The 24,069-nt window shown below is 41.3% G+C and overlaps 1 protein-coding gene and 1 long non-coding RNA gene across 2 annotated transcripts in view; one reads left to right on the top strand and one right to left on the bottom strand.

The window, feature by feature from the left end:
* Positions 1-24,069, top strand: part of pxb — a 51,554-nt gene that overhangs the window by 7,613 nt on the left and 19,872 nt on the right. Inside the window, exon 3 of the mRNA XM_066295392.1 lies at positions 21,623-21,735. Within this exon, the coding sequence (XP_066151489.1) occupies positions 21,623-21,735 (113 nt within the window). The remainder of the gene's footprint in view (positions 1-21,622; positions 21,736-24,069) is intronic.
* On the bottom strand, positions 612-2,313 carry LOC136346640 (uncharacterized). The gene is made up of 3 exons (XR_010733338.1): positions 1,786-2,313; positions 954-1,728; positions 612-899 (listed from the first exon to the last, which is right to left on the bottom strand). It is a non-coding gene; the product is annotated as an uncharacterized lncRNA (long non-coding RNA).

Raw genomic sequence — 24,069 nt, 5'->3', positions numbered from 1 at the left:
TGGGAGGAGTTTTATTGCGCCCGGATTAATAAGCTATCGCGATTCAAACGGATCGACTGTGTGTCTGTGAAGTGCCTTCTGAATGTTGGTGCATTGCGACGTATATAAATATCACTTAATATCGTCTCTTGGATACAATCGGGCGCATATTTTATTTACATACGAATCGCGCCACTGGAAAAACGGCCGCCATTATTCGAGAAGATCTTCGAGGATTGTGTCAGTCGTCGAGGAAGACGACGTCGACGAGACTCTTGTTTTGTTGCATCTTTCATTAAAGCCTCACGTCTTTATATCGCATCCGTACGCTCGCCTCACTAGACACTGAGGATACTCAATTTCGCAATTTATTCCTCGACTTTTGCAGGTGATTAATCGACGAACTGCACTAAGTTGTTACGAGGATAGTCCGAGAAGTCCTGACATGCAGGAGGCCATTTTTCTGTTGAAAATTAAAACGAACGGAGAATATTATCGAAAAATCCGCACTTCCGCCGTCACGATGGCCAAAATCAATCAACTTGGTGTCGACCGTTTTTCTTAGCCGCCCCATTCGCCGGATTTACCACCCTCAGATTATTTTCTATTTCCGAACTCGAAAGAATGCCTCGGTGGAAAGAATTTTGCTAATAATAAAGAGACGGAGTCCGAACTTGATGCTTATTTTGAAACCAAAACAGGGCGTAGAAGCCACGGAATATCGCAGAGAAAAATCTGTCAAGCTCAAAGGGGACTATATTAAGAAATAATGTAATATTTTCCATTTTCTTTTTAAGTGCTAGGTCGATTACTTCTGGGATTACTCTCGTACTTTCAAAATCCCTACAGGGACACCACAAACAGCTAATATAGAAATTTTTTGGTTCTATCATTACCTCCTTGATGAGTGGCTTAAAAAACTAAAAGATTTACTTCGAGTTTATACAGGATGTTAATGAATACGTGTTACATACCCATAGGGCATACAGGGGACTTAAAAATCAGTCAACTTTTATTAATGAACTCATATGCGAGAACGCACCGCTTCCGAGCCATGGCTAGACTTATTAGTGCTGCTCATATTAATCAAACATGGCAAATGACACTCATAACACCTTTTAATCTGGAAATAACTAGGATAATTGTTAAAAATGGCGACCACGAACCTCAATGCATGCATTGCATCTGTGTATCATATTTTGATACACTCTGTCTAAGATGCCAGTTCTTGCTTGTATTTCTTGCGCCACGGCCATAATACGCGCCAATAGATCTTCCTCCGACTCGACGGGTGTCTCATAAACAAAGCTGTTCCTATGGTCTCATAAAAAAAGTCGAGGAGAGTTAGGTCGGGAAAGTGTAGTGGCCACGCAACTGATCCCCTTATTCCAATTCATTTTTGACCAAATTTTCGGTTTAAGCATTCTCGAACAGCGAATGGTGCTCCATCTTGTAGCCACATCTGACCACGAATCCCCAAAGGCACTTCTTCCAACAATTCGGGCAAGATTTCTTGCACAAAGTTTAAGTACATGGGAGCGGTAAGACGAAGTGGAAGAAGGTACGGTCCCATCAAATGGCCAGGAACAGTAACCAGCCCACATATTGATTCCGAACTTGTGTTGAAAGTTGGCGGACCGAATACCATATGAGTTTTCGTCAATATGACCAAATATGACTGTTGCAGGAGTTAAAAATTCCCTCCTTGGTGAAGGTAGCTTTGAGAACAAGTTGGACTTAATTCTGGAACTTGTTAGAAATGATATGGATGGAGCTGTGTCCTTTCGAAATTTGCCAGACGCTTACATGATTAACTGTCGTGTCCCTTGCAATAGTTCGAGTGCTACTTGATGGATCTTGTTCAACCCTATGAAGCATCTCTTCTGCAAATTCTATGGTTCTATAATTTCTCTGAACTCTACAGTTTACCCTATAAACTGTTACTGTTCCTGTTTCTTGTGTTCACTGAAATACTTTGGCAAACACTATGCGATGGCCTTCGCCGAAAATATCGGTTAGTGTTCAAAAATTCACGTAATAAGTGTATTTTTATTATTGATTTGTCGAAAGTCGCTCTCTTATAGAATGTGGAAGAAGACCGGTGCACTCACCTGATTCAGACCTTTGTAACCACTCTTGTAGGTACCAGAAGAAAACACAAAAAGAGGGATTTTCAAGGGATAACGCGCCCTTCTCACATTTTGATATTGGCCTATACAAAAATTGAGCTAAATAAAGCTATTCCGCTCTTTTACCATTACAGTGAGTTTGGCCGTAAAGTAACATCATGTTCCCGAAATCACTCAATGTGCGCTCATTCAGGATGCACCCATGATTAAATTAAGCTACAAAAACTCAGTTAATCTCACAAATCCGATACCTCAAAATTGGCAACAGCTGTCAAAAGAATGACAGCTGACAATAAAAATCAAGATAAACACAGAAACCACGTGCATACAGGTGAATCATTTGCCGTGTTTGATTAATATGAACATCGCTAATAAGTCTAGCCATGATTTGGAAACGGTGTGTTTACGCATGCGAGTTGATTAATTAAAGTTCGTCAATTTTCAATCCCCCTGTATGCTTTATAAGTACGTAACACGTATTCATTAACACGCTGTAGAAAGGATATCATTTGTGATGACAGATAATATTAATGATTTTCATGACAGATGGCAGAATTAAATTCTATAAAATTCTGAAAGACGGCTCTGCACCGAATCACAACCGTCTTCATGAGACTAAATCTCTCTCCATGTTCGGTCTTTGATTTTAACAATGTATGAAGCCTGAAGCTACACCCAGTATAGTAATAAACAATTTATGCCCAGATGAAGGCCGAGTGGCCGGCGTGTTCGGCTTGATGAATTTCGTTTTAACCATTCATAATTGGCTGCATATATATCAGGCCTAATGATTGGATAATCAATCAACCGCAGAGATCATTACGTTTTCGAGTGGAATATCTCTTTCGATCTCGATGATCGGGCAATAATGACTTCATAATGTTGAAGGGATCTTTTAGTTCTGGTCGTAATTGCAATATTATGGCTTTGAATTGATGGTTTTGCGTACTGGGAAGTCTAGATCGTTAAATATTGTAGCTGCTTTGAGGTGTGTTTGTGGGAGAGGTTCAAGTGAGGGCCCTTGTACCAACTTCAGTAAGTTTCTCCACAAGAATTAAGAAACGTTGACAGAATTTGTGACTTTTTAAGATACAGTACGCGTTTAGCTTCAAATAAGTACTGCAACCCCGGGAGGAAACGATCATTCCTCATCCATACATGGTTCTAGCGCGACAGCCATCTACCTGTCCCGTTTAAGCTTTTTAGTGTCCTGCCCGCATTCTAAGACATTTCTAACAAAAGCACTCGTTATGCCCACATAGGTATTCTTCAACACGTAAAAATCTTACAAATGTTGGCCCATTGTGTAACGCACCCGAATTTATTGTCCTATCCGGGACAATGCGGCCGCCAACAATGTAAATTGCGGAAATGCGGTTTGGTAACGCTTTATTTGACCGCATTCGTCACGGTTATATACTATTTTTCCATTGGTCAATAATATTTAGTTAAATGGTGCCGCTCCCAATACCTTAGCATTGCCCGGGAGGAGCTGCTACCACGCAGCAATCGCTCTTGCCTTACTCATAGCTTAAAAGGGAGAATATTTTAATTAAAATCTCCCGGATTAGTGCTCAAAGTTCCTTAGTCCTTTAGGTATTTATTATTCGTAAATAGGCATTCTTCCTCCCTTTGACTCGCCTAAAGAATCAAATTTCCTGCCAGAAACCGTATCTGAGGAACTTTAAAACATCAAAGCGGTGCAACTTTCCGTATTCTTGCTCTAAGCGTTACTTAACTTGTTTTCCGCGAGAGTTGCATACTTTGGCAGTATTACTAACTTAGTTTATGCCTTCCAAAGAAAAAGGCTGAAAATGGAATTTTTTTCCATGTTGAATAATGGTTATCATGGTCAGTGTCCGATAACTCAGTCTCCAGGGAAAGAGAGAACGCAACTTCATGAATAAACATCGCGTTTCCCGGTTATTTACGATACGGAAAATTGCACACTTGCTTTTAATCAGCCGGGATTTTTAATTGAGTTGTTCTGTTTGCCTCGTTCAAAGCCCAACCGACGGAATATGCAGTTTGATTTATGAATGGTTTCGTTTTTACTGGCATCATCAGGTCATTTTTCCTCGCAGTTTCCCACAGCCTCGCAATATAGACCACAATTCCAGAACCTAATGGTACCGCTTCGGTACTTTCACCTCGCCGTTAACAAGGCACAATGGTCATGTCGAAAAAGAGCCATCATAAATTTAAAGTTATTATTAAGAGAGAGATGCTAAAAGATTAGATTAATGTGACAGATAGGGGAGATGGAGATAGACACGTCGCCCAGTATAAAATATGGGCTGCGCGGACCTCACATAGTCACGACTCGCAAGTGGTACCACGTAAATTACGTATCGTGTCGTGGTACTTTTGTGCTGTCGACCGCTTTTCGTATTCCGGGGAAACATTCGTGTTTTGTGTGAGAACTTGTCAGAAGGGTCTTTTTTGCTATTCCGCGCTTCAACACGCAGCAGCTACTTCACCGATTTTGGTACTCTCACGGAACCTACTCATAGGAGAAGTGACAAATTTTATTGCCTCGATGTTCTTTTCCCCATTGAGCCCAAGTAATCATTTTAGTAAATACACATTCGTGAAATATCATCTTTTTTCCATAGAAATAAAATCGTTAACGTGCCGCTTTGTGCTGAACATTTAGATGTTGCAATTCATTATTAATTTAAGAGTCAAAGTGAGTGATGTGCAATTTTAAGAGGTTTTGCTCCAGTGCAGGGGAGTGACACAAAACGTTAAAGAATCTGCAGTTTCCCGATTCTCTTTCAATTTCTGTTTTCAACACCTCTGTCGTTTCATTTTCGCACTTATTCTCGATAATTTACTTCCCCGATTCATCTTGGATTCATTGGCGTATCTCGCGTATTTTGACTGTTACAACATTCGGAAATTTACTGCCCAGAAAATAGGGCAAACGGCGGCCAAAAATCGCACTAAATCAAAATCAAACCGGGGAGCACATACATTTTGGGCATCGTAATCGGTGCATTGCGCAAATTTATTTATCGCCCGATCCCCGGGGGTGTTTTGCAACGAAATGGCGCGCGATAACGTCGTTACTTTTAATATAAACAGCTCGAATAAACGTTCAACATGCAAAGAAACGGCCATCCATCTCTGTCAGCCTGGATTAAAACGCAACAAGTTTAAATTTAAACTGTTGTTTTAATATCGGAGTTTAAAGCGTTGTAATAGCTGCGTTTGGCCAGCAGAAGCCGTCGGTGACCACTGCGTGGGACGTACACGAAATATCGTTACAAGGGGGCAAATTAGGCATTTAGGGAGTGTAACGACTGGCTTATTCCTCCTGTCAAAGCTCCATGTTATTTATAACCGTGTATTAAATGGCCAGATGTTGCGTGTTCCTAGTTTGTCACACGTGTTGAGCCACTGTGCGACGCACCGAGACGAAACCGCCATCAATTCGAGTGAAGAAGTCAATTTCCCTGCGAGAAAGGCTCATTTGGCACGTTTATGGACATGATGAACCTTTTCGTCAACCTGTAAGTGGAGTATTTAATGGTAGACACACCATATATTATAGGAAGTTTCAAATCTACTTTTCACTGTGAATAAATCTCCCGCATAAGTTCTTACACCCACCTCTATTACTTTTTTTCTTTTTAAGTAATATGATGTAAGGCGTGATGGAAGATGAAAATTTTCAAATCTGCGTAAACTAAATCTGCAATCCGCAGAGGCCACGAACGTATTTCAAGTTTGTGAATTTACAGGATTGCATTGAGCTTCTGTTAACTTCAGGTTAAAAGTTCCTCCTTTAACGATCAAAGCTCGGGAGTTTCGACAGGATTAAACCGAAAGGTAAAAATCTGTTGGAAAACTGAATAATTAATAATCAAATTGCAGGCCCGCACTACTGCCAAGCAGCAATTTCAAACTGTGACCTAGTCCATTGGACAATAAAATTGCGAAAACTGCGTCACAATTTAGTATCGACGCGGTCAATTCAAATTAACGGTCTTATTAGCCATACTGATCAGTTCCTGCTTCTTCCATAATAACGCCGTCATCAGGCAAGCATATATAATCCGTAACCCACCAGGAAGCTGCCAATCCTCTATAAAACGTTTGTAATTAATACCACTTCCTCTTAATTACATAATTAATTTAATTGACGTCTCGCATGACGACTTAAGCCTCGACGGCCCTACATAATATAACCGGAGGATTAACGCTAAATGAACAATTTAGATAAGCCACTTAAGTAGTGTACGGCCGGGGCAAGAGAGGGAGCCTCGTTCCCACAATAAAAAAACGACCGATTACCGTAAATTAGCAGACGTTCATTTTTCCCCTGTTTCAGTTCGTGACGGCGCCGCCAGGGGGGCTCTAAGCCGTTAATTCTATCACCCAATTAAGTTGTTGGAATGCGATTAAGATTGTTTAATTAATCGCCTCTGATGGGATATTAGTCATGGGGAGAAGTATCGATAACATAAGTGGGTGGCGGTGCGATGCCCACCAGAGGGCGTTGCATTTTATCGTCCACGAAATCGTCAATTTTTACCTAAATAACTGAAATAACGAACTTAATTAAAAATCGAAGAGAGCAATTCCAAACCGAAATCGGTCGTAAAAGTTTCCATGTCGATACAGGCCGAAACCCGAACGCGTTATTCCGTATCATCGGGGGAATTTAATTATTTTAAAAGGGCGGCTGATTAAAATAACCAGATAAGCGAGTTTCCAATTTATTCTCGAATTTACGAGAGTGTGAATGAATTAACGTTTCCGTGCGGATTCGCGTTTTGAATTATTTTCAGATAATACATTGTGGCGCAACGCTTTTGTGGGAAACAATAGGGGCGAAGATCTGCTTATCATTGTTCAATTTTTTAGCACTTAAAATAACCTATACAAAGCTTATTCGGTCTTAATTAGCACTGCTGGCAGGATTGTGAGAGCTGACGCTGTCGGTTGGATTCGGTTCGTTTCGACGTTGTTGGCATTTGTCTAGTCTTCCGATAATATTTTATGTCTAGAATATCACCAATGGGCCGTTTCCTAACTCCAAAACAAGCAAATAATGCACTGAAGGCCGCATGAAAGATTCTCGAAAAAAGTGCAGTTGCACGAAGACTTTGGCTTTCCGCCTAATGGGATGTCGAGCCGAGGCCGGATTTATACAGTGGCGCGACTTCTTAAGGGCGCCCCTTTTGGGCGCTAACGAGGCTATCGATCGCCCGATCCAGTGGTAAAGTTTATCCTAAAACAAATGCTCGAGCTAAGCTGGCCGAATGTCCTCGGTCGAGGCTTTATCCCGATTCATGTTCGGTTTAGGTCAACGACGTCGTCCGCAATGTCCTGCAAAATATCGCCCTTTGTCCACTTGGCTGAGGAGCTGTTTGTTTGGACTTGAAATCGGAAAGTTTCTAAGTGGGAACTGCTTAGGATTGCATTCCTTAAATGGCAGCTGGTTCTTAGGGCATCGACAAAGATTATTCGATATTCAATGGGGTTTACTTGACGTTCAAGTCCACAGAAGAAAGACAAAGTCCAAAGAAATATTCCTCACTGACAAGAAATGTCAATAGGAGAAATACCAATCCACCATAGAATGTAGGAAGTCACGCCCCTTTTAATTTGTCACTCCCCTTTAATGCTAACAAGCTCCGCCCTCGCTAAACATTATTGGTGGCCTTAATGTCATTATGTATGTTGTGAGCAAAAGTGTCTTTGAAAAAATACTAAGGAAGTGACGAAGAAGTACCCAATTAAAGGGAAAGAGAAGGACTTGCATTACATCCACTTTGCAAATTTCAAATCCTTGTTTCATGCTTATACCAATTTTAAATATTCTGACATGTTATCTTTAGTACATTATCCCATATTTACTATAACAAATCTCCAACCGCAAACGCCCACTTGGGGTGTTCCTCATATTCAATAATCTTCCAATTTCTTCGACAAGACCTTCCGACTGCTCTTCTCGAGCATCAAGCCGGTTCAGTTTTTCCCAGTTTTGACACGCCCTCTTTGAGTCATCCTTCCACACGCCCACTATTAACATTTCATTTACTATACTGATACATTCCCTTGCTTTCATAAGACCCACCCTTTCGATTCTTGCATTAATTGTTCGCACACCTCCTTCAACAAGACCCCCTCACTGGTATCACGCAGATTGCTTTTGCTCCATTTCTGACAAGCTCCATTCGATTCGTTATCAAGACACTTTCACTAACGTATCCTTCCCCCTAACTGGATATTGCGCAGCCACCATACACCTGTTTTACTCGTTTGGAATCCAGCTGATTGTATTATGTGAGCATAGCGACCTGTTTGGAATGTCCCATGGTATTCCAATACATCAATATTTGACCCTACAGGCGCAGTTCTAAAACCTTAAAAGCACGTTCAGTTTTCCCGATTTTCCATTAATCCCGTTGTAGTTTGAAAAATGGCCCGCTGTGCAGATTTTTTCCCAAAATAAAAAATCGCCCGCGTAATTGGAAATTTGATCTTCCGAATTTGCATGGAAATCCGCACCATTCGTACAACAGAACAAATTCGAACGAAATTGGATTCAGTCAAACGTCGGAGCGTGAAGGGCTTAATCGAGGACGACGTTACAATAACGTCTTCGTTGTGGCACTGTAAAAAGAGGTTCGTTCTTCAACCGCGGAAAGGTAATCAGGCCCGGCTCATAGCCACGCACGTTTCACGTAATAAACTCCTTTAAAAAATATGTTAATAACCCCGAGTGAAACGACGTTATAAGTATACCTGGGGGAGAATGGAGAATGGGCCGCATCAGACTGATGTGAAGACTGCTTGCATGGAGTTCCCTCCATGAACCATATTTCTTTGTCTTGTGTGAAATTTGCCGTACCTTTATCCCCCACAAGTTCAAGTTTTAGCATTTTCACAACCAAACCCATAATAGGTTACGATTTTTTCTCGAGAAATTGTTCTGAAACAATTCTTATCGCTTGTAGGGTGAAATTTCCTACAATCTGAGCCCTTACAACGTCAAATTTAAAACAGAGGCGGCGAAGTTATGGCATTTTTTAGTCCCAAAATGACGCCCTCAGTAAATTTATTTTTCGGACTCTTGACTGATTTAATTACCTGCAAAATGACGCACCAAGCGTTCCGTTCCTTTCCCCCAACGTATATTTGGTTCTTGCACCGACTCCGATATATGGGGCACGCAACGTGCACTGGTGCTGCATGGAGGAGGCGGGGGGAGGGCACCAACCACAGAGCAAGTTTCAAGCACCTCCCTGGAAAACAAAATATTTTGTTCCTCATTTTGTCGCTATGTTCTGGGTGGGAGGATTTGCAGTAAACAACTTAAGTTTGTTTGCACTCGTATGATTCCGTTGCTTTGATTTACCATCGTCGAACGGCGAGGTGCAACACTACTATAATGTTAAATACCCAGTGAATGGGACAAGCTTTGCATAAAATGTGTCTTGGAATTTCTAATCATTTAAAAGCCATACGATAAACAAATATTAACATATTAGTTACCTAATCGCAAACACATATTAACATATTAAGTGAATAAAAGCTCTCACGTTTAGAATGTGTCAATGTACACATTTTTTTAAAAAACATAGCGTCGGCGTCGCTACACCAAGCGTCGCTTTTCATATTTAATTGCTTTTAACAGTTATTTTAGCTTGCGTCCGCCTATTCGACGTGGTGGAAAAATTACTTTGCCAAGTCAATCAGTTTTCGTATGAAACGAGCGGGGCGTCGAGTTTGAACGGCCCTGTACATAAGAAGAATTTAATGCGATCGCCCGTTTGCCAACAGCAGTTTGGGTTGCAGTGAAGCAAACTAGAAACAAATTGAATTAAACGCAATTCGACCGGAATTCAGTTACATCGTGCGGTCGAGTGCCGCTTATGCAAGCCGTCCCCGACCTACAAATCCACGCCGAAGATGAAGTTATTAAAGTCCTGCGTCTCGATTATAAAGACGTGTTCTCGTCTCTTGATGAGAGCTTCACGAATGGTGGGTGAAATTCTCAATTTCAAGATTTGATGATGATGCTGGATTGATTATTCAATAAACATTTTCATAATAAACCTCACATATCGCGAATGAAAGTTGCGGAGTTGCGGGTGCGATAGACGGCGCTAAACATTTCTCGAAAGTTCCGGCATTTGCGGCTCCCTAGACGAGGCGAAGTGGTGTGTGGAGTGCACGTTTTCATTCAAATCGTACATTTTCCCGTTTGATGTTGTGTGTTTCACGTACGGGCGGAAATCCACATGCACCGGCCGGTAATTTAAACGCTTTCCACCTCGTCAAACGATCTCGACGGAAAGCGCTCCCTCTCCGAGGCTCTCCTTTTTGTTGATTCAGTTTCGGCTTTATTTGTTTTTGCCGGTTCAGGGAGCATATACGGATTTGTCGTCTTTTTGAGCCGGAGAGATAGAGCCGGGCTGCAGAATTATGCATCTAATATTTAAGCATTGAATCTGATCATAAAACAACTAAAAATAACGAATTATTAATGAAAACGTCATTGGGAAGACCGGGCTACCTGTTGGCCATAAATCTACTCTCCAAAGGTTTGTTGTAGACACACATAATCTTTCCGAAAACACGCGCATTAACGGGTCTATTTTCAGCCTTTGCCGGCTCTAAACTGAGGTATTTATAGTTCTCAGTCCGTCTCTGGGCTTGAGCGCTAGGGAAAAAATCAAAACGCAGTCGCGGGTTTAATAACATAATAAGGCAGGCCAGGACCATTGTCTTCGCCGAGGCCCTCGTCTTCGTTTTTTATTTAAGGGCCCGCCTCGGAGATGTGTCCTCTGTGATTCTTTCGAAAGTGGGGCCCTCCTTAGGCCACGGGGAACTATACGATGATTTGAGTTATTGAGAGTGACTTTTTTGTGGCTCTACGAACGGGTCGTTAGCGTTGAAAGGGTGTCGGAGCAGGCGTTTTTCTTGGATCATTATTTTTAATTGCCCCAGAAGAATATTCATCCAGTTTGAGAGGAACGCTCAGCGCAGGCTTGCCCTTGTTTAAGACAGGCTCCCCCCGGGCCCATTTGGGCAAAAAATCGCTTTCCCCACCGAAATCTCCGGCATAATCCCGGCAGTAAAAAATTACTTTAAATAATGTACATTTTCGATGCAAGTGGCGGCAAAAGCGGAATTTTTTACACGCCGCAATCTTAATCCACCAGGAAGCCGCCATCAGCGAAATGAAAAATGTCCGGATTCTTTTGTTTACGAGCCTCGTTTCCTTTACAAATTAAGTCATTTAAGGGGAGAGTGCAAATGCGGTGTGTAGGAGGGAAGGGGCCCGCTTTGAGAAGCTCTTCAAGTCTCCAAATTGGCTTTGAGCCCTACGGACCACCTGACACATATAGTTTCATAATACCAACGAAATGAATTATTTCGCTAACTCAAGAAACACGGATACTTGAGGAAAGGTACCGCAAAATTTTATTTATCGATAATTCGGGAAGTTTAGCAAAAACGAATATTTCCATCAGCAGAAACTTTAGGCAAGAAACTGAAACTTTAAATAAGGAGCGAATCTATCTAAACCACTTAGTTTTGAAAACAACGTATATTGTAGTTGGTGATAAATAATGACTTAAATGGCACTTTGATAATTGGAAACCGAGGAGGAAATAGTAATCTCAGACCGCTACATAAACAAAAAAAACTAATTTTCCGATTTTCGGGAACACTGATTCTATCCGAGAGAAAATCACACGATGACGATGAGTGGTTTGTCGATAACGTTGGACTTCTATAGAGTAACTTACCCAGAACCGCGCCTCAGTAGAAATGAGAGGTGCAAATAGACCTTTTAGAAACAATGAGCGACCAATGGCCTCTAAATTGATTTTAAACTGAAACTCTATTCAGAAACTCACGAGAAGTTTTAAGTTATAAATCACACAAGAGATTGTCTCCGCAATCCCTTGCAACTCAGAAATTACTCAACGCTTCAACTCATGATGGGAGATGTTATTCATGAAAATTGAAACCGTCTTAGGGCTAAGGCTCGATAAAAACGTACAAATAACCTTAACCTTCTTCCTAAGGCTGCTTCATTTGCTGTCATACTCGTAATTCTCGATTGCCGAAAAAAGTGGCTTTCAATACAGGAACAAAGCGAGCCATTTCCAACCGGACAACAACAAATAATAATCCCAATTAATATCCATCAGGACGATAGCGCCTGGGGCCTCGACCGTCGCACAGCTTATCTGCGATCCTCCCGACTGCGCCATTTACAATGGTATCGAACAGATAAAAGGCCGTGATTTGTGGAACGGCCGATAGTGGCAGCTACATCGCTTAATTAATTCAGCGATGTCCCTCAATATTCCTTGAGTTTTGAAGTTGAAAGTTCATATGTGCTCCGGGAAGAAGTTGCGGCATGTCCAGGCCATATATCTCCCGTCAGAAATTAGTCCCAACTTTCGAGGGAACTTTTCAAATTAACGACAAGCGGAGATGTATGGGCCTCGCATCTTCTAGCTCAAAACAACTCATAGAAAGTTAATTAAACGAAGGATGCAGGGAATCTGACCTTTTCCTCGAGTGAGGGAGTTGCTTAAAAATTAACTTTAGCAAGTTCGGTTTTAAGAAAATTTGAAGGTGCAGTCGTAAAACTATTAAAAAGTCGGTTACGAAGTTAAGTTTTCATGGAGCAGGTTTAAAAATTTAACTTTTAGACGAGTTTTAGCGTTAAAATGTCGAATTTAAAGGTTTGGGGGGTTTATTGAGGGGGGCCTTCAGCGATGGAGTGAGTGGATGACTTTCGTAACATTGTACTTTTGTAACGTGGAACGTTGCGAAAGCTCTCGTTACAGTACCTGATGCGAATCATCATTCCTTGATTATTTATTATCCAATTCAAAAAAAGCCTCTGGCAATTTATAACCATTCTCTGACCCAGTTAACAAAATTTTAAATCAAAGCTGCACTCTAATATTTTGACAAAAAAGCGTAACATTTCTTTTTCTGTATTATCCTCACACCATGAGACAAGAGCATACCATAAAATATTCTTTACAACCCTTTCTTTGCGACGGATTTATCGCCCATTAACAGCCCTATATAACCAAGCAAGGGCGCAATTCTCAGACCCATTTTACCAAATTTTGGACCTAAGTTGCACTGTCTTAGACGTCCGGACAAAAATCACATTTCTTCTTTATTAGCCTCACACCATGAAAGGGTATCTAACAACAAAATATCCTTTGCAACCCTTCAGATTGATTTATGACCCATTAACAACCGTTTATAAGCAAACAAAGACGCACTTACCAAAACGAGTTTACAAACTAGAATCCATACCATAGCGGCGAATGAAAAATGTATAACTCTACTTGCATATTATTTATTACCATCACTTAAAAGTGCCTTAGTCACTTGTCAAATTCCCATTTCATTTAAATATTCATGTCCTTGCAAATCGATTAATATTTAATGGTACATCAATTTGTATCCATGTATGATGTATACTCCCCATTTTAATGTTTAATGTTTCAAAACCAGCTTTGATCCCCCCAACTGAATCGAGCCTGGATCAGAATAATTCATGTATCAGAAGAATTCTTCACTGGACAATACCAAATATGTTTGTGTGCCGGCATTGTCCTGCTTGCGGGCCAAACATGGACCCAATTACCATTATTAGAGCAATATTAGCTATGGAACAGAGGCAGGCGCTCGCAATGTGCAGTTAATAATTAATTTCTACTCCATTGTGTCGGTCACTATTGTAGTTCTTTAATAGAAAATAGTCGCGTTAAGATTGGATCAGCTTCATCTCCTGATCTTTTAGCTTCTCTCGAGAATCCTGACTTCAGTCCGCTAGATCGATGACTCCATCTTCCAGCAGAAACTATATCTATATCTAGTATATCCTGCCAAAGCCTCTGGCATGCTTTTCATATACATACACATTCGATTTTATTATATCCCGATCCTCATAATTTATGTGCTTATGGTTCTCAGCAAAACGAACAGAGCAGCTCCAGACGACAGGTGCAGACGACTTTATGGAATCCTGGAAGTCTGAATTAGACCGTTGCATTTACTCCAGACAAGAAAAAGTGACAGTTGATTGAAGAGATATTTCACGTTTTAATATCTTTATACAAAATCGAGGCTTAATGGACCGATGGTCGCCTTGAAAAGAAGTCGTGTAGATAATAGAGATTTCAAGGTAAACCAATTTGAATTCCATCTGCTCCGATTCGAAACGGTCGCACAAAAAGGCCTGAATCTGGGAAAAAATCGATGCGAGACGAAAGCGCGATCGATCGACCGGACAACGTCGTGAAGCCCGGTTTTCGACCATTGTTGTTCGTTTTTTATGCATGAACAGGTCCAAGTGACCATGCTGGGGGGAACGAGAATAAGCTTAAGTTTTACCGATATCCATATTTCGATGTCAATAACAACTGTCAATTATTTTCGGTTAGGCGGTATCATCCCGGTTCACGCGAACGCTGCGATAAGGGTTGCTACCGCTAAAACCAAAATTAATTTGGATTCCGAACCAGCGTGGCCGTTGCGAAAGCTGGAGGAACTGGATCGTCAACTGGAGGTAGAGTTATTTAAGAAATTCCGTTTTTGCCATAAACATCCTGCGTATGAGTGCCGTGGGAAAGTTTGGCACAACGAAGTGTCAACTCAAAAATTCATTACTCACGCTTTTACACGATTGTACTGGCAAAATTTCATCTAAAAACCAATAAACCACGCGAGATCGATAAAACAATAGTTCATCATTCACTTACTTGCTTTTTATTTAAATTATAAATTATTGTTAAATGCGGGGACTCCGCAACCAAATTGGCAAAACGAAATGTGAAATTTATTACTAAAGCAATTACGACTACAGTGGCGTGAATTTCATGTAAAAGCAAGGTAAAATATATAGTATCGACCCAACAATAAAGCAATGGCGTATCCGTACATTCCTTTTTAAATTCCACCGTGTCAAATATGAGATTTCGGAAGTGAAATTGGCACAGTGAAATTGAAAATTTACTACTCCGGCAATTGCACGACTACAGGGTGGTAAATTTCGTGTAAAATCCAGTAAAGTGCACAGTATTGACAAAACACTAAAATGGGACTCCGCAAGTGGAACTGGCACAATCAGATGTGAAATTGAAAATTAATTACTTAGGTATATACGTGACAATAGTGATGTGAATTTAATGCAAAATCGAGCAGAGTTTGCAGTCAAGACCAAATACTAAATCCAACATGTGTTCTGTTTCGTTTTTATAAAGTCAAAGTTGTCGATTGAAATGGAACACCGCAATGTGAAATCTGAAATGTATTAATCGGACAGTAACGTGGCTATAGTGATGTAAATTTCACGCAAATTACAGAAGCGTGTGTAATATCGAACAGACACTAAACCAATTGCTCACCCACTTTCCTTTATTAAGAATTATTATAATTTCCCAAAGATAAGGTTATTTTATTTAAATCGACAGAGTGTTGTGTGAAATTGAAAATTTATTACTCACAGAATTACAAGTGTACGGCTGTGTAAATTTCACGTAAAATCCAGTAAAATGTGCATTATTGAGAAAACACTAAAGCAATTTTCCCTTCTATCGTCTCGTTTTATTAATTACAAATTTGTCAAAATGAAATTCCTCCACAATTGTACAAAAAAATGGAAAATTCAAAATTGATTACGTGGGCAGCGGCTGCAGTGGGGTAAATCTGATGCAAAAAATTGAAATGTTGTAATTGGGATAACCTCACTCGTAATTATTTTCAGCTGGATGGTGCCGCCCCTTTTAGCTTTTTTCCTTACTAATTTACCCAACCCTGCTCCGTTAAGTAGGGTTCTTCAATTCCCGATAAGCAAACAAACGCTGCATTTTGTTTACGGCCCCAGAACACTATCCAGACTTAAAAAGTTAATTTTATCCTACATAGACAATAATACGCCTTAAAGTTACATTAGAAGGTTACAGCTTTTTAAGGTGCAACCGTTATCGAATAGCAGTTTAAAGTAAGGTTTACGAGGGTCCTAATGGGTTTAAGAAGCCGGCGTATGATGACAGACCTATAATGGCCTGCTTTTCGTATCAGCAAACCAACCCATCCTGAAGGGTCATTGTTTATAATTATTTTTTTAAGTTGTTTAATGTCAGTCAGTGATAAAACTAAATAGAAGCGAAACGAGCTTTTCGAACAAAATTCGCCCGTATGCGAGGTGAAATATTAAATAAAACATTTGCACGTACGAATGGTCATTGAAAGGCCAACAAAGGCCTATTTGAATATATTGGCTCCAAAGGGTTTTAGTTGAATGCAATTTGCAGTTGTGGGTTTAAAGTTTTAATGAAGCTGAAATTGAAATGAAAAAGAAATAGCTACTAATGGCATTGTTTTCGTGTATAGAATGCAAGCAGAAACGCGTATTGTTCAGCCTTGCGGAGTTGGCGTGAGCGCAGCTCTGGATTCTAGATTGAGTCCGGATGAAGTGCCACGTGAAGCCTAGAATACGCTTCAATCCGGGACATACAGGACGTCCATTTAATAGCCCCTTGGGCTTACTTGCGACTTCATAAAAAAAACAATTATGGAGATCTATGTACATGAGGCTAATATAGGTAAATTTTAAAAATTAGTGATAATCCTACAGGGTGTTCCAAATAGCGGGGCGCCCCAAAAAATTAATACCAGTTACCTTAAGTCAGATTTTGATAAGTTTAGGAGGAAGTCTCACGTAAAATTACCTTAGTGAGCATGAATACTCATTTACAAAATATGCATACCGGGTGTTTACAATAGCAACTTTAATTTTTTCAAATAATATGGTGCGTTTTTATGACGTAGATCGAAAGAAAATTCAATTTTCTTTATTTTGATATAAAATAATGTCTATCGTAAATTTCAGTGGAATTATTACTTATTTCGGAACATCTGTATTCATGATTAAGTGCTTGATTCTAAGTGTTAAGTGCGTTGCCATGATTTCGATATTTTTCTGTTTTAAGTTTCGACAGCTCATTTACGGTTTTCTGTTGCTTCGAAATTTGTCTGTTTCAAAACTGGTCGACAAGAAATGCAGGCGATCCCAATTAAAAACAAAAAATGACGCCGTGCTTTTTCGGGACTCCCCGTAGGGTTGTCACTAATTTTAAAAGTTACCTGTATTGGCCTCATATGTATATGTACGTTTCCATAATTGATTTTCGTCGTAAAATATCAAATAGGCTCCTGAGAGTCTGAAGAGCTGTTAAATAGACACCCTGTATATACAATTCATAACCAGTACCTTGACTCGAAAACCCGTGAGAATATTTACGGCAACTCCCATGAAGTACGCTTTACTATATTGTAAGTTACATATTCCACATCTCTGAGATTCATGAAAAGCTCTCTTACGAGAATGATGGGCGCTGCATTGCTTAATAACTTATGAAAAACAACACACGCCAAGGGCCTTCCTCAAAAATTCAGAAGGGAACTTTCACAGTGAAAGTCGCGAAATGCTAGTAATTCGCATATCAGATATTTTACTACTCGATAGTTCACGAGCGCCAATATCGCGCTATTGCTACTTACACGAATGTTGTACATTCCTCACGAGGTAATTTGCATCATATTACTCCTGAGATGTGCATTTCCGATATGACATGCGAGTCACGAGATTTACATAATACAGCAACAAATTAGGAATTTTACACGGAAATGTTTGGATTTATCCTATAGCTCAAACCAAACGGCTTATTGCACAACTTGTAATATATACTCGAGTAAATTACAAAATATATTCGGTTTCAAATCGTGTCTTGTAATTCGCATCATTAACCTTATTATATGTATAATTGATGTACCGCGAGGCAGGCCAAATCCTCCTTAATAACTCACGAGGGAAATTTTATTTGGTACTTCGCGGAAGATATTTGACACGGATTGAGACACAAAACTATGGCTCACCAATTGTAGTATCGAGAATACTACGACTCGTGAGCTGTTCACTAACAAAAAGTTGGAACTATGCAGCGTTTTAGTCTATACTAGATGCATTGCGCACAAATTACACACGGGGAGTGCTACCACGTAACACGAAATTCTTGTTACATTTTCCTGGTTCCACAAAATGAAATTTAAATAAATAGCCCGCACATTACAACTTATTTAAGTCCATATAGCGTACTAATAAAGCCCTCTCTGGGGCGCCCCCCGTAGCTCCCTTGGAGCCGGGCCATAAACCGTCAATTCCACATTTATTACACCTGCACACAGCTACTTTAAGGTAATTTATAAACCGTTCCTTTATAACTCGATGCAGTTTACGACTATCGTTGTGTATAGTGCGTTATTTACGACATTCTCTCGTCGCTCAGAAGAGGTTTCCTCCCGGTCCCAACCTAAAAAAACGCAGTCTAATTTCACGTCCCAACGACTGGTAAACATTCGGCCCATCTCGGAATCTCTCGAAAATGGCGTCACTAACAAACCCGAACCGAAATAAAAATCATTTAAATACTCGGGGCGTAATCGTCCGGGGAATATAAACTTGTAAATGGGGCCTAAAACGTTATTTATGCGGCCCCGGTCGCAGACGAGAAGAAATATGAGCGGTTTTTTGTGTCGCCGTCCTTTTGTTTTTCCTGTTGCTAATTAATTTACTGCCTCCACCTGAACTGATGGGGGCTTATCTCCGAGACGTCGATGGTTTCCACGTGGCCGTAAACTACATTAATTTGAGCGATATTCGATACCCATTAGTCCAAACAATAAACCTAGAGATGCGGTTGCAGGGCATCACCTCCAATCGCGCTGTGTAATATAATGCGGGACGGTGTTCGATAAGCAAAAATTCTGCAGCTCTCGCGTCAGCTTTAGAGACGCAGCTCATTTTTCCAGTCACTTCAAAGGTTCAAATAATGAAAAAAAAAAGAAAGACGGGGACCTCCCCTCTCTCGCCTCCGACCTCGGTAAATTCACAAAACCTCCTCGAATAAATTAAAACGACCTACCTACGGGCCCGTTTTGATTATTATTCATGAAATTTTATGGCGGCCCCGGGTAATTAATTTAAAAAGGCAGTCTCCGGACAACATAATTAAATATCATACGGCAAAGTGGCGATTGTGTCAAATACGAAATTCAACAACACACAGAGAGCGACTTTATCTAAATGCAAATGAAGCCGGGCTGGGACCGTAGGTGAAGTAACGCACTCTGGCGGCCCCTTTTTTCAGGTCCGCGTTGTTTTGCTTTTACTGCCTTGTCCGAGCCAATTTATATTGCCCGGTAAATGGGGTGAAAAATGGCCCTGCCACTGATTTAAGGGGATGAGAGTGCTTTCCCTTGATAATGACGACTTAAAGGAGGCATTTTGATTGTATCCAATTTTCATAAGATTGAACTCTCTTCGGCGTTCGGCAGCACCAGGAAGCTGCAGCAAAAGCCTTAAAATCCAGGTCAGAAACGTTTCCTTCGCTGGCGTGACCGCCCTAGCCCTTAATTGAATCCGGCTCCTTCGCGGCCTTCATCTGGGCCCTACATAGTTTACCCGGGGATTATTTATACGACTAAATGAAAAACTCATTTCAAAGAACACGAACTTTCCTTTGCCTCCATTCGGACAAAACCTTATACCTTGTCCCTTTCTCTACCACCGGTAAATTAAACATAGTGGAGCACGCAAGTAAACTTCCCCTTCGGGAATTTTGAATACAATCACATCTGAAATACAGAAACTTCCTCAATATATTTAGTGCAGCAACTAAATTGCCTCAGGCAGATAATTGAATGAGAGACCAATCAAACTGCCAGGTTGGAGGAACCCGATGCAAATAAGCCTCCCGTATCAAAGATAATCCCGGAACGAATGAGTGGCTGAGCCAGCTTTTACGGCATCGGCTTAAGCCGTTTCCGGCTGGGATTCCGGTCAAACCGTGTCAACGGGTAAAGCGCCCTATTTACGACCTCAGTTTAGTGCAATTGGTTTGGCTCACGTGGGAAGATAAAGTTTTCAATGTAGGAGTAGGAGCAAGGCCATTAAAGAGAAGCTGGGAAAAATGTTTAAAAATAACTTAAACCATTGCAATTTACGTTAAACTGAAAAAATATCCAGAGGTGTGACCCATTAGGATTTGGAATCGCCTTGTAACTCACGAGTGAAATCGAACTACGAGGCTTACGAGTTTTCCTCGCAACAGGTACACTGCACAATTCACGAGAAGGGATTTATCGTGGAACTCGCGAGTGAAAAAACAACAAAACATTCCACGTGGCATATGTACCTAGACTAACTTGTAACTCACCACAGTCTCAAGAGGAAAGACTAACAAAGAGGATTTTACACATGTATTACTGTATACTCACAAACGATCTCTTTCCGCGCCATTCACGAAGTAAATTTCGACACTACCACCAATGAAAATAACCCTGTTACTCACGAGAGGCATTCCACCTTGAAACCCGCCAATGCAACTCAATTCGGTGAGTCACGAGGGTAGTTCAGGAGAAGTATTCTGCTACTGACAAAAATGGAAATGTTTTCGAAGTCGAATTGACATTTGATGCTGCAACGCATAACTTGTGACTTGTCCTGGAAATTACGAGTAGTGTCCTAGCACCAGAGGTATTTTCCGGTCAAGGAAGTAGCTCATGAGAGATATATTTTCTGAACTCGCGAGTGGCTTAGCTCGACTGGGATCCCGTTTAATCCAATGTAACATTTCTTCGTTATAAAAATTGACGATTCCTAGGAATTGAAGCTGCCCACGCTGACCACTACAAACAAGACAAAATGACCAGTAATAAACGTCATGGTGAGCGGCATCAGGGCCGAAGTTCGGGTATAGGCGTCCAAGCGTAGGTTTAGAACGAGACATGTTTATTAACCGAATTCCCGCACTAAACTCGGTTTAAATTAAGCGACGGACAGTCGAAAAAACACTAACGAGGATTGTTTATAAATCAAAGACGGTTCGGATTACAAATTGCCGGAGCCGACGTCGGCTGTCAGCGAATCCATTAGCCAGTGGGGCCCCGATTCGCCGACTTTAATGATGGATTAATGCTTTTTGATTCGGGATTGCTCTTCTTGTTGTTGTTGCTAGGAATGACCCTAAACCATGACAGTTGAAAATAGACCCTTTAAACAGTGTATTTTTGTGATCCGCGAAGAAATGAACTGCGTTCCGTATAGTCGATGATAGCGGAAACTTGGTCCGCCCCAGATTTATTATTTCGCGCTCAAAAATGCCCTCTTTGCACCGTTCACATGTTTTCCAATACATCAAGAAACAATGGCCGACTCACTTACAGAGTTGACCGCTACCCAGCAATTATCCACGGCCGAACGCAGAGGGCCAATTTGGGCCCCCTTCGTTCATTACCCTGATCAACAACTCTTTTGTTTCAGTTGTTGTTTTAGTTCACGCCCATTGCGACGCCATTTTGAGTTATGGTCCGATCGGTTCACTGGTCGCCTCATTACACCATCATCATGATGGATCGCATGGTAGTAATGCTTCTTTTTGTTTCAGCTGATGGACGCCAGCTACCGCAGTAGCCCTTCTTCCCAGACCTTGGCTGTGATAGTTTTGTGTTCAGTGCTGCTCGGACTATTAGTTTTCATCGCTATCATACTAGTTTGGAAGTAAGTATCCAGGAACGAAACGAAATGTGCATACATAACCCTTTATTTGAGTAAACTTTATGGGAATGCGGCCCCATATCCAGTAACGCTAACTCAAATGTAGAAGATGTCGCAACCAATTACTGTAGCCGTTGAAACCAAAACGAGCATTATTTTTTGTTACTTGAGCCGCGTACATTCTAGCTCAGTGGTCCAAGTATGTTATGTTACGTGTATGTACGCGTGCACGCATGTACGTATACGTGCGCATACGCGTATGCTTTGATCGTAGATGGAGCGTTGGAACCGCTACCTGCACGCATATGAAGCATAACAACGGAAAATGTTGGCGTTTCTCGCCGATCCGACAATCCACTTCAAGAGACCTAAAAACTCGGCTACAGGTGTGTCATAATCGCAAATTCAACGGTTACGCATGAATTCCAGTTCTAAAGACGTATACGAATTATGACGTAGTCAGTGCGTTCGTTCGCGCATTCAAACTTAGGGTGTTCCGGTGACCCTTTAATTATGAAGAATTCCTTCAAAATCGTCTGCAGGGCGCCAAATTGGCATTTTTTCAAGGTGCGCAGTCTTAAGCCGTCGTCATCAGGCAAATGAAAAATTTCCGGTCCCTTTGTTTACGAGGCGCTGGCTCGTTTTCCTTACAAATTGGACCGTTTCGAGTGGTAAATGGCTAATTTGCGGGCTTCAGGAAGTCTGCTAGCTTAAGAGACGCCACAGGATGAAATTACCGCCACAGTTTTCAATGCTGAATGCGCCCCTGCTCAAGCTCTAATTAGCAACTTCTCCTTGTTTCTAGCCCGTACAAAAGATTAGAGGCAGGACCGCACTGAGCGCCATTTGGGCCCCGGCCAAATATCCATCCGGCCGGAAAACCTATCTATCCTGATAATGCCGCCGGCTAAAATAACTCTCGGAAAATGGAAAACAACTATCTATCGTTCAGGCAAACGCGCGCTTTTAACTCGTTGGAAGCAATCACAAAAGGATTCGAAGTGTATCTATTTGAATGGGAGCTTCCCTCCAGCTACCCCCCGACCCTCCGCATCCCCCATATAAAAATACAACGTGTCAGGCCGACAATGTAGCCAGCGCACTGGAAGCTGCCAGTCGATTTCCTCTTTGGAAATTACTATTCGATGTCTGGCTTTGTTTATGGTGCGCGGGTGTAGTTTTTTTGAAAACATCTCATTTTGTATGTGTATGTGAGCGAGAATATGATGCGGGTTACGTGGGTATGCGATTTTAATATGAAGGAGCAATAGTCCCAAAAAGAGGTAGTAAGGAAATTTGGAGAGGGAACTAGAGATGATTGTGCTTCAACAAATCTGCAAACGCTCCAAATTAAGTGTTTGCTTAACTGCTACCTCTAATGTGGTTAACGCGTCCCATCATTACTACTTCAAAGGGGTTCTTGCTCCGCCTACCCCCACCTCTCCAAACTCTTCGGTCATTGAGTCATCCCCCGGTTTCCGGTACGAATCGGCGCATTCTCCCGCTTTGTGGTGACAGCAGCATATATTACTCTGTTTCTAAATACCTCACTTGGAACCACTGATGAGGAGAATAGATTTTCTCCCTCTCTTTCTCTCATTCGGCTCCCGTTATGTGCCCGTTCCCAGCTCTCGCTAATTACTGTGGGAGACACGCGAGGAGCCATCCCTTCAACGACTCTCAATGCCGCCGCGAAAGTTAGCCCTATTAACGAGGAGTCGTGGCAGCCTTTCTGCCACGTCCAGCTGCCTCACCATTTTCGTGTTCCGCCCCCTGGCTCCAAAGATTACTGCTCCCTCAGCATATGCTCCCTTAACCACATTTTGTAGGAAGTGGCAAAGAATGGATGTGGAATTCCTGACTAAAGGGGTTTGTCTATACACCTTTGAACGGGGAAACCATTGATCTCCTGTTGTTTTTTTGTTAATTTGTGCGTAATAAATATCTCCTAAGAGAGCAGAGATAGGAGTCTGTGCTTGATGCATGGAGTTAAAATTTGGGAGCATCGAGCTAAAAATCGAAATGAGTACGTGGGAGTACGATTTTCGACAGTAAATTTTCCGAGTCCAACAGAAGGAGAACAAGTCTGTAGTTCAGGAAGCACAGTCTTTCCTACGGGAGCATTAAGAGTTGCTTTTAACACAGATTTTAGAATTTCGTTTTTTTTTTAATGGCTTTCACCCTTCCAGATGCTTCTCAAGCTTTACTCGCGCGAACCTCTTATAATAACCGTCTTGACGAGCGGCACAAAGCCCTCTCTCGTACCCTTTTTAAGGATTGACAAATAGCCGAGATTCCCTTCGGTAATTAGAGCCACTCCTGTCTACTTAGCAACAC

This window comes from Euwallacea fornicatus, chromosome 2 (genome assembly GCF_040115645.1).
Source record: "Euwallacea fornicatus isolate EFF26 chromosome 2, ASM4011564v1, whole genome shotgun sequence".
Taxonomy (NCBI): Eukaryota; Metazoa; Arthropoda; class Insecta; order Coleoptera; family Curculionidae; genus Euwallacea; species Euwallacea fornicatus.
This window is presented reverse-complemented; position numbering and strand designations above follow the sequence as displayed.